The 18,277-nt window shown below is 31.5% G+C and overlaps 1 protein-coding gene across 1 annotated transcript in view; it reads right to left on the bottom strand.

Annotated features, from left to right (window-relative positions):
• The window catches only part of LOC145279812 (ubiquitin carboxyl-terminal hydrolase 14-like), a 69,118-nt gene extending 52,279 nt beyond the window's left edge, over positions 1–16,839 (bottom strand). The window contains exon 1 of the mRNA XM_080131175.1: positions 16,707–16,839. Within this exon, the coding sequence (XP_079987301.1) occupies positions 16,707–16,725 (19 nt within the window). The 5' untranslated portion in view covers positions 16,726–16,839. The remainder of the gene's footprint in view (positions 1–16,706) is intronic.
• Positions 16,840–18,277: the final 1,438 nt, after the last annotated feature.

The raw sequence follows: 18,277 nt of genomic DNA, 5'->3' as shown, positions 1-18,277 counted from the left end.
GTTTTGAACATTTGTAACAGTAGATTTACTTAATTTGTAAACAAATAATTCATTTTGGCTCAAAATTTTGGCACATACAATTAGAAGGTTAGTACTTTATAAAAATGAACTGGTTATTAGTGTTGCTATCTATATGTCAAGCTCGAGACTTATTGAATGACGAGTTACAAAATATATTTAAATCATTCTATGAAACAAAATTAATAAATCTTAATACCTTTGGAGAAATAAAAGATAACTAATATTTATTATAGCAATCACATAAACATTTCATTAACATGGGTAAAGGAGGGATACCCGAAACTGTAGATTTGCTGAAACATTGAAATTTTACTTGAAATAAAATAACCGATTAGAGCATGACAATGTTATCTTTTACATATGTTAGTATCAATTTGGTGAAGAAGTTTGGTCTTCATAGAGAAGGATTTACGTGTTTTACCACATCTTGAAGAATATTTCTCGCTTATTGTTGGTAATATTTAATGCTACTAAGACAAAGCTCTTTTCTTTCACTAAGCAGCTTGGTTCCCACCAATTCTGGCAAATAACAAACAGGATCCTGAATAGAAGTATGTACTCTTTCACAACCATCATCAATGGACCTGAAGTAATCTCATTAGCATCGGACAAAGCCAAACTGTTTGCAGCTAATTCTACTCTATGTGATCAGGGCTGCCAACTCCCGGTATTTCCTCCTGTGTCTGAAAACACACTATGCGACATACTATTTCCTTTTGATGTGATTTTCCTACTTTTTTTCATTTTTAATCTAGAAAAAATAAATTTCCACTTAAATTTCTAAAGTTTTTTTTATATATATGCAAGTTCTTAGCTTTTTGATTGAAATTTGTTGTGCGTGATGCTGGCAAGCTAATCAAAAACCTTGATTTCAGTAAAGCAACTGGTCCTGACAGCATTTCTATTATAGTGCTCAAAAAGCTTCAACCAGAACTAGCTTCCATACTTACAAAGCTATTTAAGCATTGTCTTAAGAAGAATTGCTTCCCAACACCCTGAAAAACCTCATCAGTATGCCCCGTATTTCAAAATTCAGGTGATCGCTCATCTCCCTCTCAATACAGACCAATCAGTCACCTGTGCGTCATGAGTAAGTTGCTAGAATCTGTTTTAAATAGAGAAGTAATCAACCACCTCAGCAAAAATAACCTCCTCAGTAACATGCAATATGGTTTCCGTTCTGCTAAATTTACAGCTCATGTGTTAACAGTTATATGTCATAGGATTAGCCAATCTCTCGACGAAGGCTTCCTTTCTAACATAATTGCCCTCGACATATCAAAAGCTTTTGATAGGGTATGGCATAAAGGTCTACTTCACAAAATCTCCAGCTACAGTATAGCTGGAAACATCTTTCAAATATTAAATCATTTCTCTCTGATAGGTTCATAAGAGTAGTGGTTGATGGGTAAAATTCTGAAACTCACAGAATTAATGCTGGAGTCCCTCAGGGATCCATCCTGGGTCCAACTCTCTGATCTACATCAATGATCTCCCAAATCACATTCTAAGATCATTTGTAGACATTTATGCTGACGACACGACCATCTACAGCAACACTTCAAAGGCTGTAAACGACCAAGTTCTCTCTGATTCTCTTTCCTCTGATCTTGAGCACGTGGTGCAATGGGGAAAGAGGTGGCTGGTTGACTTTAATGCATCTAAGACCAAACTTCTATCGTTCCATCATCAACGTTCTGATCCCTGCCTAACATCAATTGAAATGAATGGCTCTCATTTTGAGGAGGCTCCATGTTTTGACAAATTTCTGGGCTGGACTTTTACTACTGATCTGAGATGGAACACTTACATCAAATCCGTTGCCAGGACTGCTGGGAAAATGGTGGGATCATTCTACTGTTCCAGTAGATATCTCACTGCTGATGCAATTCTCTACATGTATAAGAGTCAAGTGCATCCAAGGACGGAATACTGTCGCCACATCTGGGCAGGAGCTGCTAGAAGCACTTATTCTACCTTGACAGAGTTCAAAATAGACTGTGTAGTTTAGTGGGAGATGCCCTTTTCTCTTCCCTGAAACCTCTTTCTCACAGAAGAGACGTTGCGAGCCTGTCTCTGCTTTATCGTTGTTTTCATGGCAAGTGCTCATCTGAGCTCCACTCTATGGTCCCCCCCTGGCCTGACTTTCTCGAAAAACACTCGTCTAGCTGAAACCACTATCAATAATTTCCCCCACTCTTTATCTGTGCCTAAACCTAAATTCCATGAACAAAGCTTTTTTCTTAGAACTGCACGCCTGTGAAACTCTGTCCCGTTTTTCCTGTTTTCCAACTGACTACAATATAGTTGTCTTCAAGTCCAACGTGAACAAATTCTTGATAATTCCATCCTCTTAAGTAATCCAACTTACTAAATTGCCACTACTAATGATGACCGACAGGTTTCCCTTGACCACTGTACACTCAATAACCCTTATCCTAGACTGGCCTCAGGGCAAAAAGAAAAAAAATACAAAGAACTTTTCCAATCACTGATTGCCATGGTTAATAACACTAACTGAGAATTCATCATTTAAACTCCTCTTCTTTACATTCACAGTTAACATGAATTGGAACAAATACATAAGACATTGCCATGGTTACTGCAAAGAAGGTGAGCTCCCTTTATTGTGCTAGAAAAATACTTACACCTAACACTATCTTTACAAAACCATCATTCACCCATGCATGAAATATTGTTGCCATATATGAGTCTGCATTAACTACAATTCTCTTTCTTTTGAATAGAGTCCAAAAAAGGAGTCATTAATCTAATAGTGATCACGTTAACTAAGCTCCAACCCATCATCACAATGTTGCATCCCTGTGCTTGTTTTACAAGTACTTTAATAGAATGTACTCTGGAGAACTTGTAGCACTGGTGCCCCTTCGATGTAGATACCCTTAACTAACCCAACAGACAGTAAAATCTCCTGATGCCTGAGAGCCTTCTATCCTAAAAGTTTCTTCCCTCAGACTACTAGACTTTGGAATTCCCTCCTTGTATCCTGCTTCCCCAACTGTACTGTAATGTGATGTGAACAGACATCTTGCTGCTCAACTCCCTACTTAGAGTTTCTCTGTAGACAGGGTCTTTAATTCAGTTATGTCCCTTATGTCTCAGTGACAATTTGCCTTGTTTGGAATGGATATAGAGTATTAAAAAAAAAAAAATTGTTGTTTGTAAATAAGCAAGGTCAGAACGTTTAATTTTATGTGTTGTTTAATAGAAATTAACTGAAATAGAACAGTAAATAATTGAAACATTTTGTGCATGCTGTCTTGATGATATTAGTGCATAGGGTTCATTGAAACTTTCATTAAGTGGTTAGTTAGATTTTAGCTAAGCACCTGCAACATACAACCACAAGAATATAATCCGTATTCCCCATTGTTTTCATGTGAAATTCAGTGTTACGATCTCTGAAATTTAATTTTAGAAGCGCGCATTATTATTATATTACTAGTATCGCCTGTACTGAGGATTGAATCTTCGACCTCTGGCAGATTGTCATTTAGAACTGACCATTACTTAGTATGTTATTTGTTGCACTATACGTCTAATGTCAGATTTTTAACCGACCAAAGCGTGTGTGTGTGTGTGGGGGGGGCCGTTTTAGCAACTCAAAGTAGTAAACCCGAACTTGACGTGAAAGGAAAAAACAATGAAATTTTTACCTTGTGTGGTGAATCTTTCACAATTTTTCTGAGTAAACAGGAGTTGCAACGACAACTCGTCCTTGTAATAGTAACAAAGAAAAGTACAAATGGACTAAACAAAAAGACCAACAACAGATTGACTACAGGGGTGTTTTTATAACTTGCTAGTCGATCCAATGTAAATGTTGTGCCATCCAATCAATATGAGTGGTCAACAAACAAACACTTAACTCAGATGTTAACAAACAATGCATTATTCGTTAACATCTGAGCTAAGTCCATATACATAAATTTTTTAAATTATGTTGTTAAAGGTATAAATGCGTAAAGGTAATACATTTAGTCGATTTATACCTATCAAGTTCCAATTTTTTCAATTTGGACCCCATAGCAGCTATTTTTACGGGCTAAACACCAAATCGAATTTGTTCCGCAGGTCCAAGTCTCCAATATATGAAGTTTCAATTTGTAGAACAAAAATGGACAAAGTAGTTTGGTAAAGACTGTTCTGCACACCAACAGTAAAGGTCATTTATATATACATATATATATATATATATATATATATATATATATATATATACTAGCAGTTCAGCCTTGCTTTGCTCGGGCCCTATGTACTGTTCATAACTTGCCCTACGGTGAATACACTATACAAGATTTCAAATGTTTAGACAAAAAATTGTCTGAGTAGTTTCGTAGACACCGCAGAGGTCAATTTTTTTATAACTTGGACCCCAATTTTGACCCCTTAACATTTATTAATTTGGTCTCAAATCAAAATAAAAACTTTGACCCATGTCTAAGTTACTTACATATAAAATTTCAAGTGTTTAGACCCAAAATTAGTCGAGCAATTTGATAGAATCTGCAAAGGTCAACTCTTTCAACTTTGACCTTTTAGCAGCCAAATTTTCGCCTCAAAACTGATTAAAATACTTGCTGCATGTCTGACTACCTGTTATGTATAAATTTTAAATGTTTAGACACATAATTGGCTGAGTAGTTTGCTAGACACCGCAAAGGTCAAATCTTGTGAACTTTGACCCCTTGGCAGCTCAAATTTTCAATCCAAACCAATTAAAAAGCTTGCCCTATCTCTGAATACCCTTTATGTAAAATTTCAAATGTTTAGACTAGAAATTAGTTGAGTAGTTTTGTAGAGATCGCAAAGGTCAAATTTTTAAAAAACTTTGACCCTAATTTTAACCCCATAACATTTATTTCTTGGGGCTCAAATCAAATTAAAAAATTTGATCCATGTCCAAGTAACCTACATTTAAAATTTCAAATGTTTAGACCCCAAATTGGCGGAGGAGTTTGGTAGAGTTTTCAAATATCAAATTGTTGAACTTTGACCCCTTGACAGCCAAATTTCTGGCTGAAAACTGGTTAAAAAGATTTTTCCAAATCTCAATACCCCTTCTGTCAAATCTCGAGTCCCTAGACTGAAAATTGACAGAGTTATTTGGTGGGGAAATGTACACAGACACACAGAGAGGCATTTTCACTATATATATATATATATATATATATATATATATATATATATATATATAAATAAACTCTTCAGGTTCCTATTTATTTTGTGGTCAGCATCAACATTTTCAAACGAGGATTCATTTAGACATGCATTAAGGTGAATTTGGCACTTGCTAAATGGTGACACATTATCATCAACCAACTATCTTAATATAAACAATGGTGCTAATTTATAGTCAATTTCATGCCTCTTCCTTGAGGATATCAGAGTTTATCTTTGTATCAAAAACCATTATTTCACTTAGTTGACCAGTCAAAAAATAAAACCATGACACAAAAAAGTCACTAAATGTTATGCAAATTAGACTTTTTCCTTGTTTTTTTTTTTTTCTGATTTTCTTTTTCTTGTTTTCTTCTAATCAAATGAGAATAAGCACTAATTTACGATAGAATGGGTTTTATTGTTTGTGAGATAAAAAGAAGTAAATAAAAATCTGAATTTCTAAGGTGAGCTGCAGTTACAATTAGATTGTAAAGATTTCAGATAAGCTATTAATTCTAACAGACAACATGAACACATTTTAAATATTAATTTTTGTTTAAATATTAAAATACTGAAACATTTTAACACTAAAGCATTTTTTTCATACCTTTTTTTAACTATTATTATCAACAATTTGTGTTATTACAATTCTCATTTTGGTTGTTGTACTCAGTTTCGGTTGCTGTAACCTACAACCTTGTTCAAGTGCATCTTTCAAACTTAGAGGAACCTTTTTGATGCACCTAAAGATTGCTTACATCACGTGTAAACGTTGTGAATAAAATAAGATGAGAATCGCAATGTAACTAATTCAAATTATCATCTCTCATCTCAAAAATTCATAAATATTATTTTTAATCAACAAAACTGAAGAAACTGGTTTACATGAATCCGTGTTAAGATATAAGTATAATTATGAAAAAAAAAAAAATCACACACAAATAATGTTTTGTAAGTTTTTTTAACTTTTAAAACTAAAAAGACTTATAATTGAAAGACTTTCAGTCACTGCATTACTTTACTTCCCAGAATTTATGCTAGTCTTAATATTACTGTAAGCAGGGCTCTACATTGCGAGTGATTTTTCAAAGTGGCAACTAGAAATAATGAAACACTTATCTTTTAGCGATTGTATTTCTTTCACTGACAATCTTCCAAATCTCACTACTGAGTGAAAAATATCTTTTCAACTTTTTGTTTTTATATAAAACGAACAAAATTAAATTATTTAAATAATAAAGTTTAACAGAACAACAAACTCTTTTTTTTTAAACAAAGGCTGTTTAAAAAACATCTAGAAATTAGAATGTTTATACTTTCAAGTATCAAAATAAAATTTGCTGTATATTTAGAATTACTTGTTAAATAAAAAACACAGAAAAATCTTTATGATGTACATACTCGTCACAGAACGAAGCTGTCATATTCTAAAAATCATGTTGGTTTGGCTAGTAACTTTTCTATTTGGCTAGTAAACGAAAATATTTAGTTGTCAAAGGTCAACTAAACATAAGTTTGTCTGTAGAGCGCTGGTAAAGAACATCAGTTATTTACCATGAAATACTGCTTTGGAGATTTAAAAAGAAAACATTTTTATCTCATGGTTACCCAGCAGTGTTGATCAAATATCACCTCCCTTAAAAAAATGCAAAAACAAAAATGTTCCGGAACTCAGATCTAATTTTTACCCAAAGTTGTCTTGCTATCCTATTTATGCTATTAAAAATTTTCTCCTTACCCATGTATGAAAGAAACTTTGAGAAATGAGTGAAACTAACTAGTTAGTATTTCAAACTGATGTACTATTTTGGGTGAAATTATTCCTTTGGCTGTGGTAGTGTTTCTATACATTTTCTGGTAATGTGTAATCACAGAAGCTAAGAAAGAAAGTGGCTGTTGAGTTTTTAGAATGCGTCGAACAAATCTTGTAAACGATGTTTATGCCAATGAGTTTTTATTTTTAGATAATTGTTATTCTATCAAACTTGTATGAAAAGAGCTATGTAAAAGATGCTTAAAAACATTTGAATTATGCAAATACCATCAGTAGTTCAAAAGTTATGAGAATTTTAAGTGCCAAAACTTAGGCTTTTCTGTGGACATTTTTCTTTAGAAAAAGTGGGCTAAATTACGGACCTCAACATTTCAAGAAATTCAATAATTTCGCTACCATTTATTTATTTATTTTTCAAGCTATTCTCATGAAACTTGGCACTCTTATGTAAAATTGTGTGCTCTTTCTGATTATGCAGTCAAATTTGATGTATCTCTTTACCATAAGCCATGAATTATAAATTCGATGTACAAATTTCAATTTTTTTAAAACCTGCGCATGGTATCATACAGTGGGTGTCTATTCATGAACCAAACTAAGTATTATAGTGGTATTTAAATATAGCTTTATTGAGAGCAGGCATTTTCCTGCCTCCTCACCAAAGGAGAGCTTAATCTTGGGTGTAGCCATTGAATGCCTAAAGAGCATTCATGGCCGGTATTTACTACTCCTCTCAAAATAAAAAAAATTGAGTAGATATGAATTAATCTCAGAAATAAATCAAAGAAAATTTTTCATAAATTTTGGATTTCTGTAAAAGATGGAACTTCTCATAGTCGACCAGAACTTATGTGTTTTGGGACTAGTCCAATTTTCAATTTTGTAAATCCTCTCTATCCAGCCCAAAATATACCCCTATTTTCTGAGATGCAACCATAAATTGTACTCTACATGAATCCTTGATGTAGCTTTCACAGTACCAGGATACCAGGAATCCTGATAAGCAACAACTATATATTCACCAGTTGATGGTAATTTTTGTCATTTCTATTCTGTTGCTTTACTGAAAATTCAACTATGTAAACAAAGAAATAAAACGGTAATTTTTTACCTTGTTTCTACCTTAACATTTAAAATGATTACTTTTATAGGTTTTAGGGTATGCTGAAAACGAATATCGCATTTAAATTTTAAGTAGTTTTCCGGATAGTAAGCAATGTCATTTCTTATGTTATCGCTGATGGACATCTTGGTACGCGTGAGCGCGCAAACGTAACCCCCAAGAAACTATGCACAAATGCACGTACCAAGATGGCCACCAGCAATAACATAAGAAATGACATTGCTTAATATCCGGAAGCCTACTTATATCTGGAAAATTTAAATGTGATATTCGTTTTCAGCATACCCAAAAACCTCCAGAGGTAGTCATTTTAAAGAAAAATGTTCAAGTGGAAACAAGGTGAAAATTTACAAAATGCATCACAATGAAATCCTTTATCAAACTGCCTAATTATTATTATTATTATTTAGATATCCTCAGTTAAAAAAAAAACGGGTTTGTTTTACAGATTCGAAAAAATTGGTCTTTACAATGAGTCAAAAATAAATTTACGATCTTTTTTATTTAATTGTTAGGTGAAAGTACAGAATAGTTAACAAAACACCCTTCCTTCCCCCATGTTAAGAATGGGTTTCTAAATAATAACATTATTATTTCAGCATGGTAGTATAAGTGCACAAGTACCTTTTATTTGTTATATATTTGTTTTTTTTTAATACTAAAAAACATAATTCTACCTTAAGTAAGAATTATGAATACAATGATAACGCATGCACTGAGTACATTTTATTGTTTTTTAACGCTTTTAGTACATGTGTACTAAAAGTGTTAAAAACAACAAAATAGTATTGTTTAGAAATCAAATTTGAAAATAATCTTTTTTAAATTGACAAACTCAAAATAAAAAATGAAACTGATTTTTCTTTCGTTTTAGAAGCAGAAAAAAGTTTTTTTATTTTTAAGAGAATACAAACAAAACTCAATGTGCTGACTTTAGTCAGCTGAGTGCTGGTCAGCGCATTAGTGCATAGCAAGCCATCCCCCCCCCCGTTAAACAGATTTGAATTTCTATAAAAGATAACATTTTAAAGAAATTTCCACACAATGATTATCAAATATTTACATATTATACATGAAAATAATTCTGAAACTATTATCTATATGAAAATGGATGATATATGCCGACTTATCTTAATCAATTTTGAAATATTCTTTGTCAACTTTGCTTGGTCGTAAAAATATAAATCAAAGTCTAGTAGAGATGAACTTCTATGTTTATATAGCCTGTAAAATTTCAGCCATATCAAATCAAATTTGATGCCACACATATGTATCCAAACACAACCAACGTATGAAATGTAAACATTGAAAAAAGTTTCTTTTTGTCATTTTTTACCATTTTTTCATTTTTAACTTGGAGCATAAAAATATTGAACGCATAAAAGAAAAATAAATTAACATAATTGGAATGCTTATTCTATTCTCTTTCCATCAATGTAATTCTTTTAAAAATTGACCCATAAATAAAAAAGATATGACTTGTTGAAGCACATTAGGTATGTAATATTGTCGATGTCCACGAAACTCCAGCATACGCTTGTAATGCTACTTTCAGTTTCAATTTTCAGATAATACTCAAACTCAATGGCAATTTTCTTTCTAGGCTGCTGTGTCTAAACATTACCATATTCTTTTTTGGTCATCCATTAATGAACAAACTTCATGGATCACACGATGCTTATTAACTCATTGCAGTCAGAAATTTCAATCCCGAGAGGCCAGTGTTGCTCTCCAGATTAGTCTTGATTGTAACATGAAGCCTTCCATCTCATCACTTGACCTCTGATGTCCAAATATACATTGGTCGAGATACATGTCTAGTTAGTTGCTAAAAGTCAATGTTGGACAATAGCAGACATGCATGGAAAGCAAGCATACAGTATTTTGTTTGTTGTGGTCTCACCACGATATACTGTAGACGACATGTAGTATAATATATAGGTGCAAGATCTACTTATTTTAAGTGATTTAAATGTTCACGAGATAAAACAGAATTTGGGATTAAAAATTTAGGATTAAAAAAATAAATTAATTAAAAAAAAAAATAGTTCACGTTAAAGATTGCAATCAGAGCTGAGAAAAGTTCTGTAGAAGTATTAAAATTGTTTTATGTTATTTTTCTTATATATTATTAAATAAAGAATCATTTCAGTTTAAAGTCCATTTAGTAGGACGCAAGTAAACTTGAGAAATGCATGCTTGATATGTAGGGTCTCCCAAACAATTGTGAAAAAGGGACTGCATGTTTCCGTGATGTCAGATTTGTGTTAATTATATAAACTATGGAAAAGCAGACGCGACTTAATGAGTTTTTAAAACCTTTGTTTATCTTCTTCAAACTGCAATTAATAATTAATCTTTGTTATAATTTTGTTAGGTTTTAAGATTTACACAGTTTAACGATTAATAATATTATAAACATTTGTATATTAAATATGAAATACGGTTTTACTGAATGTTCATTTGGTTATCTAGGGCCTCCCATATTTTGTTCGGTAAAAAGAAACAAACAAAATATGAGGGGGGGGGGGAAACAAAATGCGTAATATTTGTGCAATAATATTTTCAAATTGGTTTTAATCTTGCGATAAAATAGCTGACAAGAGTCATGTTTATATAAAAACTTAATATTTAAAAATAATTTAAACACAATTAATTAAAAATCCATGTTGTAACGGAACATTTTGAAATAAATGGAATTTTAATCGTTTTAATCTTTTAAAAATTAATTAATGTTTAGGAAGTTTCTTTTTCTTAGCAGTTACACTGATTATAGTCTATATTAATTCGAAAAAACGCTATTTAAAAAAAAAACCATAATATTAAATTTATATCATTTTTTAATTGCAACTTCAAGGTAATTTTTTGTTCAATATGTGTATTTCAATTTTTAAGAAATAAATATGTTTTACTTATTTGAACTCTTATGTTTCATAATAAATAGAAATATCGATAGATTTAAATATATTTTGTTCTAATTTTGAAAAAAATAAATATGGGGGGGGGGGGAAACACGCACTAAAATAATATTTACCCTTATATATTTTACGGAAACTGCATTTTATATGTAATTTCATTCTAAAATGGATAAGTATCGAAAATTTCATGAAAATCTAACCATTAGTTGATTTTTGCTAGATTTATTAAACACAGGTATGTTTTTACGTCCGAAATGCTTACTACATGGGAACGTTATTTTAAAGCGCCAATTATGTAAACACAATTTTCGTCTCGCAATTTCATTATTTTCGTACGATGAAAAATTTTTTTTTAAATTATTACTCGTTTATTTTGCCTTTCTTCTTTTAAATGGTACAAAAGTTATATTGATAATATTAATTTATAATAAAGTTACATCGTTTTACATATGGGGGGGGTAATTCTGTGGTGACTTTTGGAGGTGCCTATTGATATGTGTCAAGATTATCTGGATAAACAAAATCACGTAACATCAAGTCAAATTCGATCACTATCTTGTATTGATTTCGCTTATTCAGATAATGTTTACACATTTCAAGCATGCTTTTCTTAATTTTACATGCGTAATACTAAATGAATTTTAAATCAAAATGATTCTTCATTTATTAATATTTAACAACAACAAAACGATTTTTAATCGTTATACAGAATTTTTATCGCGTTCTGCTCTGGACGCGACATTTTATGTTTGCTAGATATATATTTTTTTTTTTACATAGGAGTCACCACTTATCAAGGTCCGGAGGACATTCGAGGATAATGGTTAATGAGTGTACAGTAGTCAATGGGATAATATCGTAGTAATCCTTCGTAGATGAAATCTGGGAAATTGGATTACTTAAGGGGACGGTTCAACAAGAATTTGTTTAGGTTGAACATGAAGATGACCGAACTGTAGTCAGCAGGAAAGTAGGCAAACGGAACAACAGCAGGCAAACGGTTCCACAGGCGTGCACCGCGTGCAGAGGTTTAGGCACAGATAAAGAGTGGGGGAAATTATTGATAGTGGTTTCAGCTAGACCAGTGTTTTTCGAGAGAGTTTGGCGAGGGGGGGGCATAGATTGGAGCTCAGACGAGCACTTGCCTTGAAAATAACGATAAAGATAATTGCCATTAAAACAAATTAGTTTTATAAAAAAATGAGTTCAATGATTTAATGATATATGTAACATTATAGTCTAATTATTACGATATTGTTTGGCCATTAAATTATTAATGGAAATAAATTATAAATCTAGAATCTGGTTAAGATAATATTTCAGTAGTAACCATTTTAAAACAACTTCAATATAACCTAATATACGTAATATTACGTGACAATGCATTTTCTTACTTCGATAGATGTCTTTTGGAAGTCATGCATGTGCCCCAATATTTTCGTTGAGAATTCATTTTTAAGGAAAATGTTAAGGTGGAAACCAGGTAAAAATTTATCCAAAAAAAAAAAAAAAAAAAAAAATGTATTTTTCTTTTCAAAACAAAGTTCCCTTTGCAAAATATTAATTTTGTAATAAAATTTCACTAGTTTTATTTTGGAGCCATTAGTACCTAAAATAAAAAATACTCAAATAATGGCCGAAGAAGCGGAAGCGATCCTAATTATCACACACTTCACTGCATACATATGCGCTGAAATAAGTGCCTACACGTGGGGATCAAATTAGAGACAAAAGAAAAAAAAATCTATTACTTTTTATTTAAGTAGGCACGACTATCGTATTGCGATGGCCGTGCAGGCGAGTGTGTGCAAAATTTGCCGTGATCGGACACGTCGGCATTACTCGATGTGGGTGTCTCAGGCGACTGGTAATAAATTAATCGCCTCTTTCGAAGAAGGGGGTTACACCTGGGAGAATGAGACTGAACAGAATCATCTCCTTCACTAAGATCCGAACCCAATAGCCTGTGTTTATTCGTTAATTTAAGCATCTGGTATTTTCGAATACAACTCTGACTTGGTAACCCTTTTCAACCAAAATTCAACAAACTTGCATATTTCACGCATTTGTTGCCCTCTAAACGGGTTTTATTCCGATTACCTGCATAATATAAACGAATCTAGTTATGATTATTAACCAAACTATTAATATATATTGACAAAACTAGTTGTGTGATTACATTAAAACTAAACATTTTAAGATAAATCATATTTTTGTATTTTCACTCCTTTCCAAACTAAAATTAATTTGAAAATGTTAGATGATTTTTGCATTAAAAAAACACATTAAATACACAGAACCTAAACACCAAAGCACTGAATAACTACAAATAAGCAGCAGTTAAATTTATTCGAAAACGAAAAAAGTTAAATATTTATAAATTGACATAAATTAAAAAAACAAAAACAAACAATCTTTGGTATTTTATCATGTGTTCAAAATGTTATTTTTACTACTTTAGAGCGAACAACAACCGATTTGTTTTATGTGTATTTAATGAATGGTAATTGCCAAGAACTGTAATCTTTGAAATGTATTTCTTGGTGCATAGAAGTCACACTCACATACGAAGTAAATTTTAAAGATTACAGCTATCTTTAATATGTATAAATTTTTTTTTTTTTTTTAAATGGGACCCTATTTTGATAATTGCTTCTAAGTTATCCATCACTTAAAACGGAATCCGTAGAAAATGCACATTTTTTACAAATATATCCAAGCATTTAGATTTAGCATCACACAAAAAGTGATTATTTTTTTTATTGTGTTGCTGTATCCCACACGATTTGAGAATTAAAACGCCAATCATATATATAATGGCGAAATTGTTTGGTTAGGAAAATTAACAAATAAGTTACAAAAGTTATATCTTTTGTTTTTATTATCATAAAAAAAATCTGATTCTACAGAATTTGAACAAAATCAAACTGCCTTCTGTCGAGCTAAACCCAAAACTTAAGTTAGAATAAGTGCATGACTGCATGAATCATGCATAATAATAATAATAATCATGCAGTGCATGATTATTATTAATAATAATAATAATAATAATAATAATAATAATAATAATAATAATAAACAGATTCAAATTATGAAATAATTAAAAAAAATTATTGGGACTCTTCTTACACCACTATAATCTTTATTTTAAGTAAAGGTCATTGATGGTATTTAATTTTTTTTAATCTACCTATTTTTTAAGAAAAAGACATTTTTGGCACGATACTGTGGATTTTTAAGAAATCTTTAAGAAAAAAAGAAAAGGCTTTTTCCTTTAAATAATAACGATGAAATCTAAATATAAGGTGAATGTAAACATCCGACGCGTTTTTTTTTATAATGGCTACCTAGTAGATTACAGGGTACTAGTGCAGTTTAGTACATGTAAACAAATTGTTGGTAAATTTTAGCATTAGGTCCACTTCCACAATTTTTAACATGGAGGGTGGGAGGGGAAGGGGGGTTATACCGAAAGCCGTTCTTAACATTTTTAACTAAAATTATGGAGGTGGACTGGACCTAATGTAAAAATTTACCTAGATTTGTTTATATCTCACACGCGCAAAAAATATGGCCGCCAAAGAATGCAATGCATGATACAGTATTTTTTATATCTCGATAACTACTTGTCTCTGTAAAATTTCAATGCGATTTTTGTATTCAGCACAGCCGAAAACCTTTAAAAGTCGCCATTTTAAAGAAAATTGTGGAGATGGACCTAATGTAAAAAAAACAAAACAAAAATACCATCCTTTAATGCCCATTCCTTAGGGGTTTTTGGGGGGGGGAGGGGGTTTGCACTTGTGCATTTTAGATTTAGGGGACAATTTTTGAAGAATTCCACTCGAATCCAGGGGAGAGTATTCAAAGTTTTGCATAATTTATTGGTAAAAGAGAAAAACAAACACACTAAAGTAACACAATAACAGCGTTTTTTTTTTTTTTGTTTTTTTTAAATGGCGCTAGCGCGGATCAGTAAGTGCACTGAGTGCACTAGTAGTGCAAGTGCACTTACTGATCCGCGCTATTTTTTAAATCGTATTTCCAAGTTTAATTAAAGTTTTATATGTTTTTTTGGGTTTGTTTTACTGTACACAGATTCGAAAAAGTTGTCACAAAACAAATATATAACAAATAAATGTTATCAAAGGTAAGATAAGTTACTTTTCTACCTAACTGGATATGTTTTTAGTGTTTATATTTAATGTAACATGTTTATTCAGTTCGAAAAACATACAGTGTTTACCGATGTATTGGAAAATTTAAAATGGCAGCCGACTCTCTATTTAAGGCAGTAAGTTTGGGAAAATGAGTTATAAATAAAAAAACAGACAAAATACTGTTAGAAACTCGCTCAATATATGTTACCGTGACATAGGTTGACATATATTCGGTGGGTTTTTAACAGTATTTTGACTGGTTTTTTATTTATAACTCCTTTTTCCAAACTTACCATCTTCCGAGAGAGAGAGAGAGAGAGAGAGAGAGAGAGTCAGCCGCCATTTTGAGTTTTCCAATACATCGGTAAACATTGTATGTTTTTCGAACTGAATAAACATGTTACATTAAATATAAACACTAAAAACATATCCAGTTGGGTAGAAAAGGAACTTATCTTGTCTTTGATAACATTTATTTGTTCTATATTTGTTTTGTGACAACTTTTTCGTATCTATGTGTACAGTAAAACAAACCAGTTTTTTTTTTTTTTTTAACACTGTTCCCTCTCCATGTTAAGAATGGATTTTTAAATAATAACATTATTTCAGCACGGATCAATAAGTGCACTACTACCAAAAAAAAAAAAAAAAATTTATTAAATACCATATTAAAATATCGAATAATAAAAATTTGTTGGCTTCCCTGATAAATCTTCCAAAACAGTTAAATTTTTATTCGATTTTGGTACTTATGCAGAATACATACCGTGCTGAAATAATATTATTTATAAACACATTTTTCACATAGGGAGAGGGGAGCGTCTTTCATTTTTATTATGTGTGTTTTCATCTAACAATTTAATAAATAAAAGATAGTGTAAAAATTGAATTTAACTTGGAAATCCTATCTAAAAATAGCACGGTCCGTATTCTGCATAAATATCTATTTTTTAATGGAAAAATTATTTATGTTAAGCAATATATATATATATATATATATATATATATATATATATATATGAGGAGTGTGTGCATTATACACGTCCCTCTAAGTAAATAACAAAGTTGGCAATTTTATAAAAATTACAGGTTTTATTTTTCATTTCTTTCTGGATCGAGTTAAAAATAAAATCTAACGCGATAAAGCGGTACCTATCTAAGATAGCGATCGAAAAAGTAAAAAAAAAAAAAAAAAGACGACTCTAAGGTTCTTTAAAATCAAACTTTTAAAAATAAATTTTTTTTATTAAGTTACTTGTTTTTAAATATTCATGAATTTTCTTCTTTCATTAATATATATGTATATTTTTAAATAACCAAAAACCAATTCGGACATCATCATCATCATCGTCGTCTACTGCTGGATAAAAATCAAGACAAAACAATTCTGCAGTTAGAATTTAGGCTTTTTATTTTTAAAATGTTAAGACAAATTGCAAGTTTGGGGTGCCAGTTTAACGTGTCCACGACTCGCTAGGTATGCTTAATTAATTGCTTTGTGGATTACCGCAGCGCAAAACTCTTACCTTTGTAATTATTCGGCATTTTCCCTGATAAAGCAAAATCCGAAATCCAAAAGTTGAATCAAGGCGCGGCACAGGAAGCCTTCAATGTTAGCGATGCGCATGTGCGGCAAATCTGGGTTGTATACAAAATGACGACTTGTTACACAACACGAAACGTACTTTTTTCTTTTTCGTATTTTTTTTTTTTTTTTTAATAAAAAGTTTTATCAATAGTATTCAAAAAATTATTATCACGTTAAGAAAATTATCTAATAAAAAAGTATTAAGTATTAAAAATAACTTTTACATTAGTAACCCTTTTCAATTTGCTTTTATTATTATCAAAAGAATATAAATGACATTGCACATTTTCACAAGAATCGTTTTAGCCTCACTTAAAACTCATTTGGTCGAAACGCATCTTTAGCATTCAATATCTTATAAAACGTTTTCATATATATGTTTTTAAATCTGACACCACGAATATATAAAATGATATTCTGGAAAACTTGTCAGAAGAATATTTTAGAATTTAGAGTTGGGGATTAGTTTCCTATATAATTCTAAATCTAACATAAAATGATCCTCTAAAAGTCATTCCTTTTAGTAGTAAGTAATTTTTTTTTCTTCATCCCAAACAAGGCATATTGCTACTTGGAAAATAAAGAGCTACTACCGTGATACCTCAGTTGTCGGACGTTTCGGTAGTTGAACATCTTGGTGTTCGACCCAAAAATTGGAGATTTCTTGTCTTGGTAGTCAAACAAAATTTTTGAGTTTGAACCGCCGACTATGCTTCGAATGTAGACAAGCAGCGGTGTTCCTCAATGGAACGTTGTAATTCATACTGGTTGTGATACTTTTGAAGTGTAGTGTGATGACCCAACCCAACTCTGAGTCTGAACTTTGTGACGAGAGTTATATTTAGAACAGCGTCATTGCAACCCCTTCGACAGTCTAGCTATTTTTTGCAGATCCGCATGACACCAGAACCACACAATTCGATTCATTGATCTCCTTTTTGCGTTGGACTACAAAGGATCTCGAGGTGTCCAAAGAGTAAAAAAAAAAAAAAGGTCAGTAAACTTCAATACGACGAATGAAGCGGACATATCTTGTTGTTCAAATAATTGGTTTAGCATCGTGTAAAGACTTTAGAAACAAAGAAGAAATAGGCATTCATTTACCATTGGATAAAAGGAAAGAAAAGAGAAATAAAAGCAGTAAAGCGAGTGCAAAACGGAAAACTGCAAATGATGATTGAATTTAAAAAGGAACTGATAGAGAAATTTAAAAGAGGAATATGTGTGTCAGTACTTGCAAAGGAATATGAAATGACAGTGCAATTGAATGTATAAAATCCTAAAAGTGTACAGATGAAAAGGGACTTTTAAACTTCGGAACCAATTAATTCTATTTCAGTTAATTTAAAGAGGAAATATCGTTTCGGTTGTCAAACATTTTGGTGTTCGAATAAACATCTGGAACAAATTAGAGTCAACTAATGAGGTACCACTGTATTTGGGATCATGTCTAACAAAGGAGTTGAGCAGCGAGATGTCTGTTCACATTACATTTACATTTTTGCATGT

This window comes from Euprymna scolopes, chromosome 7, assembly GCF_053919585.1.
Source record: "Euprymna scolopes isolate OS-2025 chromosome 7, ASM5391958v1, whole genome shotgun sequence".
NCBI classification, from domain to species: domain Eukaryota; kingdom Metazoa; phylum Mollusca; class Cephalopoda; order Sepiida; family Sepiolidae; genus Euprymna; species Euprymna scolopes.
Note: the sequence above shows the minus strand (reverse complement) of the source record. Positions and strands in the feature narration are given on the sequence as shown.